Raw genomic sequence first — 17,780 nt, 5'->3', positions numbered from 1 at the left:
AACTAGATCAGAGGTTAAATGGGAGAAATATGAGGGGGAAAAATGTGAAAATAAGATGAGGCAAAGACAGTAACTTTAGTACCTTGATAAAGTGGCAGTACCTGGCATAAATAATGAGGCCAGAATTAGCCACTGAGGAAGATCAGCCTTAGCCAGAGAATCCGAACACCCTTAAAAAGCATGGCTAATAATAAATTTTGTAAGAAATAAGTAAGATAGTTTACTTAACCAATCAGAGAAATATCATCCCCGTGTTTAAAGGGTTGGTCTTTAATAATATTGAGTTTTTAGTAATGTTGGCTTTACCCTTTCTCACGTTTCTGACAGCATCTTCTTCATCTCTTTTATAAAAAAACTCTTCATCCTTTGCTTACTTGTGCATTTCCTTGGGAGCCTCTCGAATCCTGTCTTTGGTCCTCTCCTGTAGTTTCCGCTGACCTCCGTATTCGACCTGTACCAATTCCAAACCTGTTCCTTCAGCCAGGGCTGTTATATATGTCTCAACCGATTAGTTGTGCACTGCACACTTCCAGGGGTGCCATGTACATAAACCATGTACATAGCAGTCCTTCCCCAGCCAGACTTCTCCCTGGATCTGTAAACCCCAGCCACCAGTGGACATGTCTCCTGAATGTCCCGTGATATCTCCAGCCCAGCACATCTGAAACCGAGTTCATCATCCTCGCAGACGCACCCCTCCTTCTGTCCCTTCCTCTTCACCTCCATCCAAAGGGAAACCAGAAACCTAAGAATCTTTATAGCTAGTCCCCTCACCCCACATCTAATTATCAGTTATTATACCCTTCCCTTTAAATACTTCTCTGATGTCCAGTGTCTCTCATTTCCACTGCGTTAATTCAGTCACAAAGCACTTCTCATTTGAATTACTACAGTGTTTTCCATGCGGATCTCTTCATCCTCCGTCTCATCCTGCCTTTATCCTCCATACTGCTCTTTAAGTGCCCTTTCAAAAACAATTATAATTATGATACTTCCCTGCTAAAAAGTCCTCAAAAGTTCCCTGTATAGACTCCTTAATTGGGTAGCCAGAGCTCTTTATAGTCTGCTGATATTTTCCATCACTCCTCCAACACATACCTTTAAATTCCAGTCATTTAAACTACTTACCACACCATCTCAAATTTACATATCTCCTCTTCATAGAAAGCCCGTCTCCCCTTGGCTAGCTCTGGTGCATGCTTCCTTCCATCCCCAGATCTTGTCATCTCTTCCAAAATACTTCACTGACCACAGTACCCACCTCCATTCTTTCCCATCAACTCCTATAGTAACCTTTGCCTTCCTCTGTAACAGAACTTGATAAAGTGTGTTATTTTACTTATTGGCCTCTACCTCTAGATTGTAAACTCCCAGAGGGAGTAGAAATTATGTCATTCACTTCTATATTACCAATGCTTTTCACAGGGTGGGGCATACAATAGGTATTCAATAAGTGAACAGGATAAAATACCACTTTCTATTGCTATTATACAATTTAACATTCATCAAATAAGTCTCTGGACAGTGTTAAGATCAACTACACAATATTCATATGTTGTGCATCACAGGTATTTGAATGAATACTTCTATACTTTCTCTCCCCTGGACTTCCCGGGGGAAACAGATACTCTGCCATTTTTGCAACCAACTCCCAGCTGCTCAGGGACCGTTCTTTCATTCACCCAGAAACTTACGTGGGGAAAAAAAGGGGGATATAATAGAGTACCTATCTTTAATAAGCTAAAGATGTTACATCTACTGCTCACTGTTAAAAAGATGAAGGTTTACATACAAATCTTCTGGAATTGACTCAGTAACATATTAGAGTGTATTGCCTCTACTTTATGAATTGACCATTTTCAGAATATAGCTGTTTGCTTTTATCTACTTTTTATTCATCCTAACACAGCCTCCACTAAGGGGAAAATGTAAAATAAAGTGTCAGTTATTTATTTCAATTAGCATCTTGAGTGCCAGGAAAAAAAGGATAATAAACAAATATTCAGTATATTTTTAATCATTGATGAACTCATGGTATTGTTTCTAGAATTCTTCAACATTGTTAGATTTTTCCTCAGTGATTCATAACTGTGGGAGTGTATTAAAAATCACCTTTTATCAAAGAAACACAGTTCAAGACCTTTTCTCAGGCCTGCTGAATCACCTTCTCTGGTGGTAGAATATGTCCTTTTAAACTGTGATTTTTGATGCCCTCACCACCTCTGATCCCACTCCCAGCTAAAAACCTGTCTTCTCCTTGGGCAGGAAGCCATAGCAGTCCAGGGCAGAGAAGCTAAGTTTTGACTGGGACTGAAAAGAAAAACAAGATTTGAGTGATGAGAAAGTGATAATAGATATTACTTCCCATACCCATCATAATTCAGAGTGATTTTCATAATATTGGTGGAAACAGATAACCAATGACCTTATCACCATGAATAAACACCGTATGACCACCCTCTGAGAGAAGAGCTCTGTTCATGGAAAATAATCACTCATTAAAATGTTTTATAGTACATTTAGAAATGTGTTAAGATGCTTTTTTAAAAACCAGATCATTTTTATTAGCTGAGTCATATACCAATAATAGGTATGTGTGATCCTGTAATTGTTTCTCCTTCCTCTTGCCTCCAGGATCTACCATCTGAAAACAAAAAAGGCAATTTTGGAGATGGTCAAATGCAACTTTTTTTTTGACACTATAAATTTATTAGCAAATTGTAGAAGAAGAATATTCCACCTTTAAAAAAAAATCTATACTATATATACTCGTATTTTTATTTGTACATTCCATAAAAACGAAAGTTCAGACTTGGAATCTGAGATATTTTCTTGGTGATTGAATGCACTAATAAACTAAATGGGTATTTATATAGATTGGTTTATAAAAAACTAATGCGAAATCTTATTTTCCACACACTCTACAACCTGGATAATTCATAGTTGATAATAAGCATTACTAGGATATGAGAGGTTAACTCCACCTCTTGATCCCAGAGAGCTGTAGGCCAGACCTTTAGAATTCTCAAAGCAGTGAGGCCTCCTTCCTTCTTATTTAGTTTTATAGGCTCCTGGGACATCAATTTTTAAAGGCCCAGTCAACAGGTTACAGAAATCACTCAAGCTAAATTTTTATTAGAAAAAAAATTCACAATTACCCTTTCCTATGAAAATACAAACTTTTAAACATATCTTCAGCTGGGGAGGAAGAGCATAGGGGGTGGAGCAGAGCACTTGAAAGATTTTTGCAATGTGTATGTGCTTTCCTATGATTAAACAGATTTTCTAGTGCTTCTGCTGAATAATTAGTGTCAATTACCATTTCCAAAGGCATCCAAATTTATTAGAGATAATTGGCCAGGACTCTTAGGGAAAGAGTATCTGGAAGACAACTATTGACAACGATTTCTATTTTTTTAAACATTTTGACCCATAACTTCAAGGAAGGAAGATGCAAACAACAAATACACAAGGTGACATGATACAGAAGAAAAAATCGTAGACTTGGATTCTATTATCACACCTGCCACTCAGTCACTGCAATCTTGAACAAGTTAGTTAACTTCTTTACTCTCAATTTTGTCATCTGTAAAATGGAAGTACCTTCATTTGGAAATATTTTTTGAATGTTTGCTGTGTGTCAGGTGTTTGCTCAGCACCTGCTATGTCTTCTTCGTGGAGTTGCTGTGAAAACTAGAGGAGATGATATTCCACATAAAAATGTTGATAGTTTTTTACTATCAAGTGACACCTAGAGCAGTCTTAATCTTTAGTCATCAAATACTTCATTATTTTTGGCAGAAAAGTACACTGATTCATTTGCGGCAGGGCTTGAAGCAAAGAAAAATGTGTCTTTAACCCTAACTGACAAAAGAGTACAAGTTGCCACAATATACTTTGCCCAAGCATTCCAGTTAATACAGATTTCTCTTTGTTGGTACATGAGGTTATTGGTTGTATTATTCATCACTGCATAACACATTTTACCCCAAAACTTATGACTTAAACCAACAAACATTTGTTATCTCACAATTTCTGTGGGTCAGGTGTTCTAGCTCAGCTGGGTACCTCTGTCACAAGGTCTCTTCACAAAGTTGTAGGCAAGCTGCCAGCTGGGAGCTGTGGCCTCATCTATAGGCCCCACTGGGGGACCTGTCTCCAAACCTACTCACATGGTTGTTGGTGTATTTTTTCCACTTGGGCTTCTCCAAAGGCCTGCTGCTCTGGGCTAGAATGTACCCTCCTGAATTCATATGTCAACATCTTAACCTCCGGTACCTCAGAGTGTGGCTGTATTTGGAGGTAGGGCCTTTAAGGCAGTGATTAAGTTAAAAGGAGGCAGTTTGAAAGGGCCCTAATCCAATCTGACTTGTGTCCTTATAAGAAGAGGAAATTTGGGCCCACAGAGATGCCAGAGATGGACTCACACAGAGGAAAGACTCTGTGAGGACACAAGGAGAATGTGGCCATCTGCAAATCAAGTAACATGGCCTCAGAAGGAACCAAACCTGTTGACACCTTGAACAGAGAGTAAATTTCTGTTGTTTAAGCCACCCGGTCTTTGGTGTTTTGTCATGGCAGCCCTAGCAAACTAAGAGCTGCCTCACAACACGGCAGCTGACTCCACCCGGCAAGCAATACTCAACAGAGTGAGAGAACATCCGAGGCAGAAGCCACAGTCTTTTTATACCTTAATCTTGAAAGTGATGTCCCATACCTCTTGCTGTGTTTTCTTTGTTAGAAGTGAGTCAATAAGTCCATTCCATACTCAAAGGGAGCAGATTACATAAGGGCATGGATACAAGGAGGCGGGAATTACAGGAGGCCATTTAAAGGCTGCCTGCCACACTAGTTTAGTTCTGTTTTTAATAAGAGATGAACAAACTGGCGATTTTTACATGATAAAATAGATTCAGCCTTATCACTTACATAGGTACCCTGACTGATAAAATCTACAGACCAAATACCATTCTGTGAAGCCAAGACTATTCTGATCTGGAAGATAAAAAATTTTGACATTTAGGACCAGAATTTCTGGGGGTAAAAAGAGTATTTATGGATAAAACTGAAGAGAAATGGTGCAATGAATCCTTAGATCTATTTCTTATACAGTGATCCTCAACCTTGGACGCGTCTCAAGAGTAGGTGAGGGTAAAGGGCATGGGAGAGAGCTGAAGTTTAAAAATAAAAGCATAGTCAAACTATGATACAATTTTATGTTTGGAAAGTGAGAAGAAGCTTATAGTTTTCATAAAACAAACTACAGAAAATAAAACTGAAAAATCTTGACTGGTGGAGCATAGGTCATAAAAGGTTGACAGAAACTGCTCTAATCATTCTTTTATTGTTAACAGATAAAAAGAAGGATGAAAGATAGTAGGTTAGAGATGGACACGCAATGAGCCATAATACCCAGTGCAATGGTACATTTTAGAAAATCCAGGGAAGACTAATAAAAATGATTAGTGGGCTGTATGGATTAGTTTGGAAGGTAAATGTAAAGTAACAGACATATTCAAGAGCCTTTCAAGAACTAACAGAAAGAACCTTAAAAAGAAGGATGTATGATAGTTGAATCCAAGTCTTAGTTCAAAGGATCCAGAAGACATCTGCTTTGTGGTGATAGCGAGCTGATATCTGATTCCTCAGTCCGTACACTCTGTTTCCAATAGCTTTAGCCTCTAAAATTAGCATTGTTAGCTTAACGGTCTTGTGCCTGTCTAATGATCAGAGTCTATATGGAAAGCTGTCCTTATTCCCAACCAAAGTTAATCTTCTTTTCACTCCTAACCCTCATTTTGATTTCTTAAATGATGCTAATAGGAGGTTAAATTCTCCCTTTACCTTTCAGGGCACTCTAAGACCTCTTGCTTATAACATCTCCAGATACTAAGTTCCAATAATTTGGCCTCTGCTTCATCAGAACTCCCCCTTGGGTGGCCCTTTGTTTTAAGAGAGGAAGAAGCTGTTTCCTGTTATCTCCTGGTTGCATGATAACAAGATGACAGACTGGGCCCATTTCAGTTTTCCTATCAAAAAGCTGTGAAACCAGAGAGAGATGTTAAGAGGATTTCACAAGATGACCCACACTAAAAAGGTGCTTTAGAATTTCAGTAATATTTCTATGGATTACTTAAAAGAGTCCTCCTGAAATAGAGGTTTATGTTAGTATGGAACAGTTTCTGAGATAATATTTCAAGTAAAAGATTTAAAAACCCACTCTAGGTTATGATCCCTTTTATATAAAAAGGCAAGAAGGAATATAAGTTTATATATGCATAGATTGTTCTGAGAAAGACACACACACACTCTCACAAACCAACCAGTAAACGGGTCTGGGCCAAAAAAGATGCTTTTAAACTCTACCCTTTTGTATTTGATATTCTTCTTTAATTAGTGAAACAAAAATGGAAACACAGATCTTAAAGAGAAAGACTTTGAAGTAGCAAAATTTACTACATAAAGCCTTTGCATTCATGCTGTATTCTCTCACAGGATAATTTGAGTTTTCCAGTTCTCTCTTCTTTTTGTCATTGTTTGAAAAATCATGATAGTCATGGCAGCTCTCTGTGGAGTGCCTGCTGTACCCCGGGTGTTGTCATTTTTACGGGAAATTTTTTTTCACTTAATCATTTCAATAATCACACAAGGAATGTTTCTTCCTCATTTTTTAGCTGAGACTTGATGTTCCTTCTTCTGGTTCTTCTTAGAAAGTAGAGAGGACACAGTTTCAAGATTAATTTTCTACCAAATACTTGACTAACACTTTGCTTCAGAAAAGTTCAGGGTGGCCCTGCTTCTGAGGGGTACATTGGGTCAGTTCTGCCCTGGGATTTTTCTCCTCTGTTTGTCGTTTTTTTCTCTCTGGGTTGATTATTTTTTTCATCTTCAGAACTTCAGCTTTCACCTTCATTCAATGACTCTGATGTCTGAGTCTCCATTGGTGGGATCCAGAATACATTTGGTTGCACTAACAAGTCCCAACTCAGGCACCTAAGAAAAAGGATGCATCTGTTAACTCACATGGCTAGAGAGAATTAAGTTGGATCCATCCAAGTGTGATCAGATCTTTCTTTCTCTCCATCCCTCTCTGCCTCATATTCTTTCTCCTATCTTTATCTCTCTTCATTTCTCTTTACAGCTTCATTAACCTCGCTCTTCCCTTATTTATATGTTTTTTTCCATGTAGCAAGATCAGATTAAGGGGTGTAGTTTGAGCAGCTCCAGCTTTATTCTTTTCAGTTTAGTGACCACAGAATAGAGAGTGTTCCTCTTTCTGTGTTATATATATAAATTCCAAGTTATGATTGGCTTGGCTTGGATGCTATGACCACCTATTAAGGCAATTGCTGTGGCCAAAGGGATGGGGACTTCGGTCAAATCTGAATCACCTGCTAACTTCTATGATCAAGAGGGTATGGGACTAACATTTGTAGTCTGGCCATAATCACCTGATTGGAATAGAGCAGGTGGGCAGCAGTTTCCCAGCAGAAGTAGAAGGAGCTGAAACCACAGCAGATAAGAAGGGATCCTTGGCAGACAAAAACAATGGATTTCCCCCACTTTTCCACCCTTAGCTTTTTAGCATCTATGCAAATACTGGGTTAAATAAGTCAATACATGCAGTAAATACTTGATAGAGTACCCAGAGCAGAGTGAGTGATAGATCAATGTCTACTATTATTGAATACCTTTTTTTAAATTGTGGCAAAATAAACTTAACACAAAATTTACCATTTTAGTCATTTTTAAGTGTATCATTCAATGGATTAAGTACATCTACATTGCTGTGCAACCACCCCACCATCCATCTTCAGAACCTTTTTCATCATGCAAAACTGAAACTCTGTACCCATTAAACACTAATTTCCCATTCTGCTCTCAGCCACTTCCTGGCGAGGAGCATTCTCCTTTCTGTCTCTCTGAATTTGTCTCTCTTCTAGGTGTCGCATACAAGTGGAATCATATAGTGTCTTTTTGTGACTGGCTTATTTTACTTCTGCATAATGTCTTCAGGGCTCATCCATTTTGGAGGATGTGTCAGAATTTCCTTCCTATAAAGCTGTAATATGCATTGTATGTCTATACCACATTTTGTTTATCCATGCATCTGTCGATGGATACTTGAGTTGCTTCCACCTTTTGACTACTGTGAATAGTGATGTGGTGAACAAGGTGTACAGATATCTGTTCAAGTCTGCTCTCGGTTCTTTTGGGTATATACACAGAAGGAGAGCTGCTGAATTGTATGGTAACTCTCTCTCTTATCTTTTGAGGAACCATCATACTATTTTCCATAGTGGCTGCACCGTTTTACATTCCAGCAGTGCACAAGGGTTCCCTTTCTCTGAATCCTCACCAACATTTGTTATTTTCTCTTTTTGATAGTAGCCACCCTAATGTTTGAGGTGGTCATAAGTTCTTTAAACCCTGGTAAACTGAGATATACATATGTCATTAACAGAATTATTGCACCTAGTATTGTGGGTGAGTGAGACAGATAATATTGTCTGTATTTTAGAAATCAAATTTGATGTGATGACTGAACATTAAACTCAGAAAAGTCTTCTCAAAATCCAGGGAGAAATCAGAGCCAGATGTAGATATTAGCAGTCATCTTCATAGAGCCACCTGTTAAAGCTGTGCATGGACAGATGCTCCGAGGGAAGACTAAGAGCAGCAAAGTGCAAAGGAGAAAAAGGAACCAGCGGAGCAGGCCAAGGAACAGCCTCAAGAGGCACCTGGATATTTCAGAATCTCAGAACCCCACAGAGGAGAGAGTCAAGAGGATTGGAAATGATCAGTGAGCTCTGATGTTAAGACAGATGATATTTTTTAATTGCGTGTGAATAAGATTTTGTTAAATTGAATCATTTCATATGAATACTGCCCTACAGAGTCCTGTATAATTTTCAGAATGCCTCACGTGGATTATCTCATTTGGTCCTTTCAACAGTCCAGTGGAGTATTCACTTGTTACTCCTATATAACAAGAAAGAAACTGAAGCTCTGAGAGATTGTGGTTTTCTTAAGGTTACAGCTAGGTGCCACCCACTTTCCCCAAACAATCAGTTTTGGGAAGCTGAAGGCAGAGTAGTTAAGAGATGCCCAAGGCAGAGTGGGCATGAGGTGCTCCCTACTGGTACCCAGGCAGCACCTCGTTCTCATTCACTACCTCCAGGAAGCAATATCTACTCGCCCCTCTCCCCCTCCTGTGAACTACTAAGTAGTTTGATTGTCTGTAGTCTAGAACACTGTTTTTTAAGCTGTGGGTCATGACCTAACAGTGGATCTTCAAATCAGGTAGCGGGTCACAGCCAGGCTCACAAGAGCCAGTGGTGCATGGCCCTTCCCAGTTCCGCCTTCAGTACCTGCATACGGGTCACAGAGCTTGGCTGTGATGGAAGTCAGCCAGCAGCACAAAGTTGGGGCCTTTGTTTGTCTTACCACAGAGAACCAGTTGTCAAACATTTACCAGCACACCACCGGTCATGACTGTCATTTCTCCCCCTTCCCTCCCATCCCCATAATGGAACAGAATGGAATAGAAAGAAAAATACCAAGGTCCATCTGTAATAAAAGTAAGAACATATATTTCATGACACTTTTGTTTAAGTCATAAAGATATTTATGTATGTGTACATATAAGGTGCATTTTTTACTGTGTGTTGCAGTAAAACAGAAATTTTAAAGTCCTTGGTCTGGGGTCCCTTCATTTTCCTTCCTCAAGTAACTGAAAGTCAGCTGTTCTCTTGATCTTTAGGCAAAGAACTGGTATCCAGTGCCCTTTCTGAATTAATGTTGCATCTACTCTAGGAGGAACAAGACTGAATTTTTATCAGGCTAAATATGATCATTCTATAATAGACAAAACCCCTTCATATATCAGTTCTTTTGAACTCAAAACTATATAAAAATTGATTCTTACATCCCACCAAAGATTCTTCTACAGTGAGCATATATCTGTCCTACAGTCAGAAACCAGTAATCATTATTATTAAATCTCAAAGAAGGCTAATAAATAGCAGAAAACAGGTTTAAGCCCACAGCCTGTGTACTCTATCACTCATTACTAGAACTCTCTAGAAAGAAAATAATCCTTTTAAGACAGTAAAGAAACGTTTTGTGAAATTAGTTTCCTGTTAATGATTTAGTGATGTATTTTATAAATCTACACTTTATGTATAAGCATGTACACACACATATATATATCTTATATATAAGCATGTATTTAACATACATATAATCAGATATGCTTAGATTATTCCTCAAAACCAGATAGATCATAGAATTAGATCCCAAGAAATTTGATTTAGATCAGCTTTTAAATTTTTAATTTTTCATAAAAGGGAAGTTATTAAGTATCCCTATGCAAAAAAAGAAAAAACCTCTCTACTAACATTAAATGGTCTACACTTCCGATACTATATAAGTGTAGTTACAAAAAGAAACACTTTTCAATGAGCAACATTTGAAAGTTGTTCAAATAGATTTATATCATTCTATTCCATGATGTAATTTTATCATGCCCATCTAACTGCTTTGTTGTAATAAGAAAATGAACCAGAATAAGGAAAACATGGTTTTTATTGGTTTATAAGTTATATATACTTAAAAAAATGAGTTACGTACATTTTTCATAGAAGAATTAAGCTTAATATATATGTGACTTTAGTTCTTTGCAGTAGAATTCCTTAACATAGCACTTTATGAAAACTATTCAACACTCATTTGCAAGTGGAAAGTAAATCTCCCCCATAGACGGACACTGGAGCCCTTGCTGGTCTTAGCATCTAAGAGTTGAACTAAGGGCCTATGTTTGTTCATTAGAAATTGAGAAAGACTTCTGGGAAGGTAGGAGAGCTCCCTGGTGCTGCTGTGGTCAGCCAGCTCCCTTCTCCCATGTGGCTGCATTTCAGAGTTCGTAAGGGGCTGCTTTTGCTCTGAACAAGCCCTTGCAGCTGTGCCCGGCGCCTTTGTGTCACCCAGACAGGGTTTCGTGAAATGGATCTGATGCTCTTGTGGCTGTGTTGCTCATTCCTACATACTGGAGCTGTGCCCAGAAAGGTGAGGGGCCAGCAGGTTGGCCCTCACTCCCCAGCTGTCCTTTCTCCTCATGTCACTCAGAACATAAATAAATTGATTCATTCACTCTCTTATCTTATACCAGAATGTTGCCAGAAGATAATACCAGGGCCACCCTGATCAGTTGGAAAGGCCTTAGAGACAAATCAAAGAAGCATAATTCGTAAAGTCTTTGGTTTAGGTAACTGCTATAAATTAAGTTTCTAATTTTATTTCTCTTATCATCTTGGAGGGAGAAAAATAACTTGTTATATGTGCATGTTGTTTGAGGTCTGGGCCTTCTTTATTGGCATGCATGTCATGATGAATTCTCTGTGTTTTCTGAACTGGAAAAGCCATGAGTCAGATGATCTCATTGACAATTTGCATCTCTTACCATCATACAGCAGGTGCGTGGCAGGAGCACTCATCTGGAGCACGGATTGCCCCATAACACACCAGGCCCTTTGCTGTGTGCAGAAGTATAGTTTGTACTATTAGTTGGAAGTCTTTCTCTAGCTATGGGAAACACTATAGATCATTTCCCACATCAGCCAGTTGAATGTTTACCAAGAAGCCCCATATAAATACTTGCATGGCAAAATACTGGGCACTCAAGTCAAGATTTGATGTGTTCTCTGCGCTTAAAACAGTGTAGCAGAGGAAACAAGCAACAGATGCAAGACAAAGTCCTCCACTCTTCAAAAAAAAGTGAAAGAAACAATGATTTTAAGAGGTTTAGGAAAGTCTGTTCACCATTCCTCAGAGTGAGCATGGAATGTGAATCTGCTGTTCTCCCGGCAGTTCTCTATTGCTAGGTGCCTCTCCTAGTGTGTTTCATGTTGGCAAGTGTCAATCACAGTGTTTAAAAATATTTTTATTCGTTGTGTTAAAGTAATACAAGCCAGAGATATCACCTCACACCAGTAAGGATCGCCATCATCGAAAAGACAAACAACAACAAATGTTGGCGAGGTTGTGGAGAAAGGAGAACCCTCCTACATTGCTGGTGGTTATGTAAATTAGTTCAACCATTGTGGAAAGCAATATGCAGGTTCCCCAGAACGCTCAAAATAGAAATACCACTTGACTCAGGAATTCTACTTCTAGGAATTTACCCTAAGAATGCAGCACTCCAGTTTGAAAAAGACAGATGCACCCCTATGTTTATTGCTGCACTGTTTACAATAGCCAAGATATGGAAGCAACCTAAATGCCCATCAGTAGATGAATGGATAAAGAAGATGTGGTACATATACACAATGGAATATTACTCAGCCATAAGAAAAAACAGATCCTACCATTCACAACAACATGGATGGAGCTAGAGGGTAATATGCTCCATGAAATAAGCCAGGCGGAGAAAGACAAGTACCAAATGATTTCACTCATATGCGGAGTATAAGAACAAAGGAAAACTGAAGGAATAAAACAGCAGCAGAATCACAGAACCCAAGAATGGACTAACAGTTACCAAAGGGAAAGGGACTGGGGAGGATGGGTGGGAAGGAAGGGATGAGGGCGGGGAAAAAGAAAGAGGGCATTACGATTAGCATGTATAGTGCGTGGGGGGCACGGGGAGGGCTGTGCAACACGGGGAAGACAAGTAGTGATTTTACAGCATCTTACTATGCAGGTGGACAGTGACTGTGAAGGGGTATGTGGGGGGACTTGGTGAAGGGGGAAGCCTAGTAAACATAATGTTCTTCATGTAATTGTAGATTAATGATACAAAAAAAAAAGTAATACAAGCCAGTTACTTTACTCTGGTGCTAATGGAAGAGCTGCAGGCTGGGAGAAAAATTGGGTTTGTTGGACTCTGGTAGTTACCAAACCAGTATAATGTATTTTACAGGGGCTTTAAGATTTTTAAGAGTAATTCTGATGATATTTTATGTTTATGTTGCTTGTTGACTTTAGAACTAATGTACTAAGATGTAACTTGGATTTGAAAAATGCCAAGTGTATAAATATCATATTATCCATAGACATTTGACACAAAGAAAAAATAGAATTTACGATCCAGGACATGAAAGCAAAAAAGAAGATAGGTTAACTTTAATGGCTGGTGTTTCAAAAGTCCTACAGACAAAAGAGCTGGGCTGTTGTGATCATGGCCGTAGAGGCAGTGGAGGGAAAAGACAGTAACATTGTTGTCCTGTGTACCTTTCCTGCCCTTATGACCCCACCACAGGGTCACCAGGCAGGTGTGGGTAATGAAGCAGCTCTGGAGCAGAATTATGGCAGGTGTAAGGGACAGCAGACCAACCCCAAGGTGGAAAGTCTAACTGGAGACCCTTCACATAAAGATGGGACCCCAAAGGACTATATTCTCCATGTAAAGGTCAGCCAGAAATCAATCCTCTCCTCCTCCTTTACCTCTACCCTGTCAGGCACTGAAGGAAAATTGCCTATTTGAAACTTGGTGCTGAGTATTCCCTGATCATTTAATAACCACAATCTGGCCCTCACATAAGCCTGGGCATGGATTCATGTTCCCAGTGCTCTGAAAAACATCAACTTGAGAATTAAGTTTAAGGTGGTCCGAAGCTAGTAGTGGCCCCAGGCACCTAACAGAACCATATGCATATTTTTTTTTCTGAGGAATCCTCTTTCACCTCAAACTTCAAATAATTCTTACAGGTAAAGTTCTAAGAACTGTAAGATCACAGTTTAAAATCACAAAATAAATAAGGAAACCTGGCACCAAAAGCAAAAGCCAGCAAAAGTAATAGATAACAGTATTAGGCCTACGAAGACTAAGATATAGAAATTACTAGACATACAATAAAAAATAAAATTTCTCTTTATGTTTAGAGAAATTGAAGGAATAGAAGTATGAGTAGAACGATGACATTAAAATTATGAACCAAGCATATTTGAAAAAGAACTAAGTAGCACTTTTAGAATTGAAAAAATATATAATAATTAAGTTTTAAAAATCAGTGGATGGGTTTAGCTGCTGATTAGAACTAGCTGAAGAGAGGTTTCATGAGCTTGAAGAAATTATCTGGAATGCAGCACAGAAAGAAAAAAGTAGTGAAAAACCAAGTCTAATGGATATCTAATTGGATTTCTTGGTGGGGGGGGATTGAGAGAGCAACATTTGAAGAGATAATAGCTAAAAACTTTCCAAAACTAATAAAAGATCCACAAATTGCAGTGAATCAAAAGAAAGCCACATCTAGACATACATATGGAAACTTGGGACTACTAAAGACAAAAGATGTTAAAAGCAGAATAGGGAGAAAAGAAGGCTTGCTGAAGGTTTGCCAGTTTGACAGCATGCTTCTTGACAGCAATAGTGGAAACCAAAATACAGGGTAATGTTGCCATTGGTGAAAGAAAAGAATTACCAAACCAGAAATGTATTTTAGGCAAAAATTCTTCTAAGGATGAGGATGAAATAAAGACACTTTCCAACACATAAAACCAGAAAGAATTTGTTACTAGTTTAAAAATTGTAAAGAATGAATTTTGAACAGAGGAAGATGACACTGGGAAAAGGTTTGAGATGCAAGGAAGAATTATGAGCAAAGAATATGTAAAAATATGGGAAAATATAAGCATAATAACCAATGAAGTGGTAATGTTTTAATCAGGTAAAAAAAAGGAGGGGAAAGTGAAGGAATGAAAATATCCAGCACCAATATTATACGAATCAAGGAGGAGGATATGATCAGAGTGACAGTGGTCTAACTTGATAGTAGGCAGTGGAAAAGTAGATATTGATTAACCTTCAGCTTTATATAGTTAATATATACAAATGTGATCATGAAAAAGAATAACTACTAAAGGAATAGAAATATGAAACTTCCAAAGTAGTAGAGGGAAAATGAAATGAGAAAAAAAATAAACACGTTAAGAGGAAAAGAAAAGAGTAAAGTGGAATATAGAAAGTACAACTTAAGACTGTAGAAATAAAAATATTAGTAATTACAAAAATAAGAGTGCTCTAAATGTCCAGTTAAAATCAAAGGCAGATTCATTCAACAAATATTTACTGAGCATCTGCTATGTGCTAGACACTACTTTAGGCACAAGGCACACAGCACAGAGCAGTGAAAAAAGCAGCCCAAAATCCCTAATAGAGAGAGAGAGACAACAAACCAAATAAATAACACAAATAGTACATTAGATAGTGGTGAGTGTTCTAGAGAAAAAAAATAAAGCTGTGAAAGAAGTCGGAGAATGAGGAAAGTCACTATTCTAAATAAAGTCAGTAAGAGTGGCATTGAGTGCAGTCCTGAGGCAGTGAGGGAATGAGCCGGAGGTGGGCAAGGAAATTCCAGGAAGAAGGAACAGCATGAGCACATGGCTTGAATGGGTATCATGGCTGCTGTGTTCAGGAAATACAAGCAGGCCAGTGGGGCTGCAGTGCAGGAGCCAAGAGGAGAGTGGGAATAGATGAGAGTCAGAGATGATGAGGGACCAGGTCATGAAGGACCCAATGGGACAGGGAAAAGACTGGCACTTCTGAAGTGGGAGCCATCAGGAGGATCTGGCCAGAGGAGTGCATGAGCTGATTTTGGATTTAACAAGATCTCTGTGGCTGCTACATCAGGCAGGAGCAAAGTAGTAGCAGTAGAGTTGGGGACAGTGGTCAACCAGAAGTGGATATGTTGTCACCTCAAAAAATTCTAAAATCCTCTTAATGGTGGATATAAATGGAAAATTTTCTGAGTAAAACATTAGTCAAATTCTGAATAAAACTGAGTCAAAAAAGACAATGCATCATGATCAAGTTAGGTTTACCCCAGAGATTCAGTGATTAATATTTAAAAATTGACCAATGTAATTTACTACAATAACAGATTGAAGGGGAGAAAAATCATATGCTTCTCTCAAAGGACACAGAATAATTTTTTTTAAATTTTTTATTAAGGTATGATTGATATACACTTTTATGAAGATTTCTCATGAAAAAAACAATGTGGTTACTACATTTACCCATATTATCAAGTCCCCGCCCATACCCCAATGCAGTCACTGTCCATCAGTGCAGCAAGGTGCCGGAGATCCACTATGTGCCTTCTCTGTGCTACACTGTTCTCCCCGTGATCCCCCACACCATGTGTACCAAACATAACACCCCTCAGTCCCCTTCTCCCTCCCTCCCCTCCCGCCCTCCCACACCCCTCCCCTTTGGTAACCACTAGTCCCTTCTTGGAGTCTGTGAGTCTGCTGCCAACAGAATAAGCATTTAATAGCGTTGAATATCTTCTTGACTTTAAAAAAGTTACTAGCTAACTTATTATTAATAAAGTATATCTACAAAGGAATAACAGTGACCATCTTTCTATTAATTGGGAAACTTTGAAAGCTTTCCCCGTAAGATAAAGAGTAAGACAGGGGAGCCCATCACTTGTGTTGAGTGCTGTGCTAGAAGTCGTAGTCAGCAGAGTAGAACAAGGAAAAGAAATCAGAAAGGAAGAAGCAGGTATGTTGTTATTCTTGGATAACGTATCTGTCTGACTGGAAAGTCAAAAGAATGTTCAAATAAATTATTAGCTTTTAAGATAGTTTAATTACATTGCTGTATATCAGCAACAAACAGAGCGTGTGATTGTAGAAAAGATGCCCTTTGTACCAAAGGTATAATCATCAAAAATATAATGTATCTAGGGAAAAATCTAACAAAAGATATGTAAGACCTATTATTTTAAAAAATTATAAAACCTTACTGAGAGTCACTTCTTTAAAAAAGGCAAATTAATGGAGAGATAGACATGTTCATAGATTAGAAGTCAGTTTGGTAAAGATGTCGGTTCTCCCCAAAATCATCTATAGATTTTGAGAGGGTAGTCATGGTTTATTTAATTTGACAAGCTGATTCTAAAATTTACATGGAATCACCTTTATACTCCTAAAGAATGGGAGTGAGAGATAAGGGGCCATGTGTGGCTTGTCTTACCAGATACCAACAACTGTTATCAAGACTGTTACCAAGTTAAAGTACTGAAGAGAGCATGGTGTTGGTACAGAATAGAAAAATCTAAAACTTGTCCCTCATATGCAAACAGTTTATGACAGAGAGGCACTGAAGTTAAAGGAGGAAAGGATGGAATTTTCAATAAATAATGCTAGGACAATTAGTTATTGTGTGAGAAAAATGAAATTAGACTTGTGCACTATACACAATTTTAGGTTGGATTAAAGACTTAAGTATGAAAGGCAAAAGTGTCCTTCTTTTATGAGACATTTTAGAACAATATTCAGTATCATCTTGACCACAGTGAAAGGAAAGGATTTCTTAAATTAGATCCCCAAAGTACAGACTGTAAAAGTACAAATTGATAAATTTGACTTTGTTCAAATTAAGAGCTTCTATTCTAAGACACCATAAAGATATTGTGGGCTTTTTGTTTGTTTTCCTTAAGTCCTTATCCAGTAGAGATACATTGTGAAGTATTTATGGGTGAGATAATGTGTTATCTTCAGTTTGCTTTGAAGTATTTTAGGAAAAAAAAACACAGGGAGAGAGATGAACTTAAAATGGTACAATGTTGATAATTATTAAAGCTAGATGGTGGGAACATAGTAGTGTCTTAGACATTCTATGTATGTTTAAAATTTTTTACTTTCAGTAAGGTTTTTAAATTTTTTTAAAGCATTTTTATGGTGGATTTTTTTGAAGTCTGAACACTTAAAATCATTTTATGAAAAGGTCACTTGTTAAATGTGTATCTAGATTTGATCTAATTTTCATCTCTGAG

At 38.1% G+C, this 17,780-nt stretch overlaps 2 protein-coding genes across 18 annotated transcripts in view; one reads left to right on the top strand and one right to left on the bottom strand.

Annotated features, from left to right (window-relative positions):
- TTLL5 (tubulin tyrosine ligase like 5) overlaps positions 1-17,780 on the top strand; it is a 414,761-nt gene that overhangs the window by 247,995 nt on the left and 148,986 nt on the right. Inside the window, exon 34 of one of the 17 annotated variants that reach the window (XM_073242101.1) lies at positions 8,581-9,682. The exons of 15 other annotated variants lie outside the window; for them this stretch is intronic. In XM_073242101.1, the coding sequence (XP_073098202.1) occupies positions 8,581-8,610 (30 nt within the window). In that variant the 3' untranslated portion in view covers positions 8,611-9,682. Of the gene's footprint in view, positions 1-8,580; positions 9,683-17,780 lie in introns of those variants that run through there. One more of the 17 variants, XM_073242104.1, reaches the window with a different exon arrangement.
- TGFB3 (transforming growth factor beta 3) overlaps positions 6,371-17,780 on the bottom strand; it is a 47,685-nt gene continuing 36,275 nt past the window's right edge. Inside the window, exon 8 of the mRNA XM_073242116.1 lies at positions 6,371-6,993. Within this exon, the coding sequence (XP_073098217.1) occupies positions 6,986-6,993 (8 nt within the window). The 3' untranslated portion in view covers positions 6,371-6,985. The remainder of the gene's footprint in view (positions 6,994-17,780) is intronic.

This window comes from Manis javanica, chromosome 8 (genome assembly GCF_040802235.1).
Source record: "Manis javanica isolate MJ-LG chromosome 8, MJ_LKY, whole genome shotgun sequence".
NCBI lineage: Eukaryota > Metazoa > Chordata > Mammalia > Pholidota > Manidae > Manis > Manis javanica.
The sequence above is the reverse complement of the archived record's forward strand: the minus strand, read 5'-3'. Positions and strand labels throughout refer to the sequence as shown.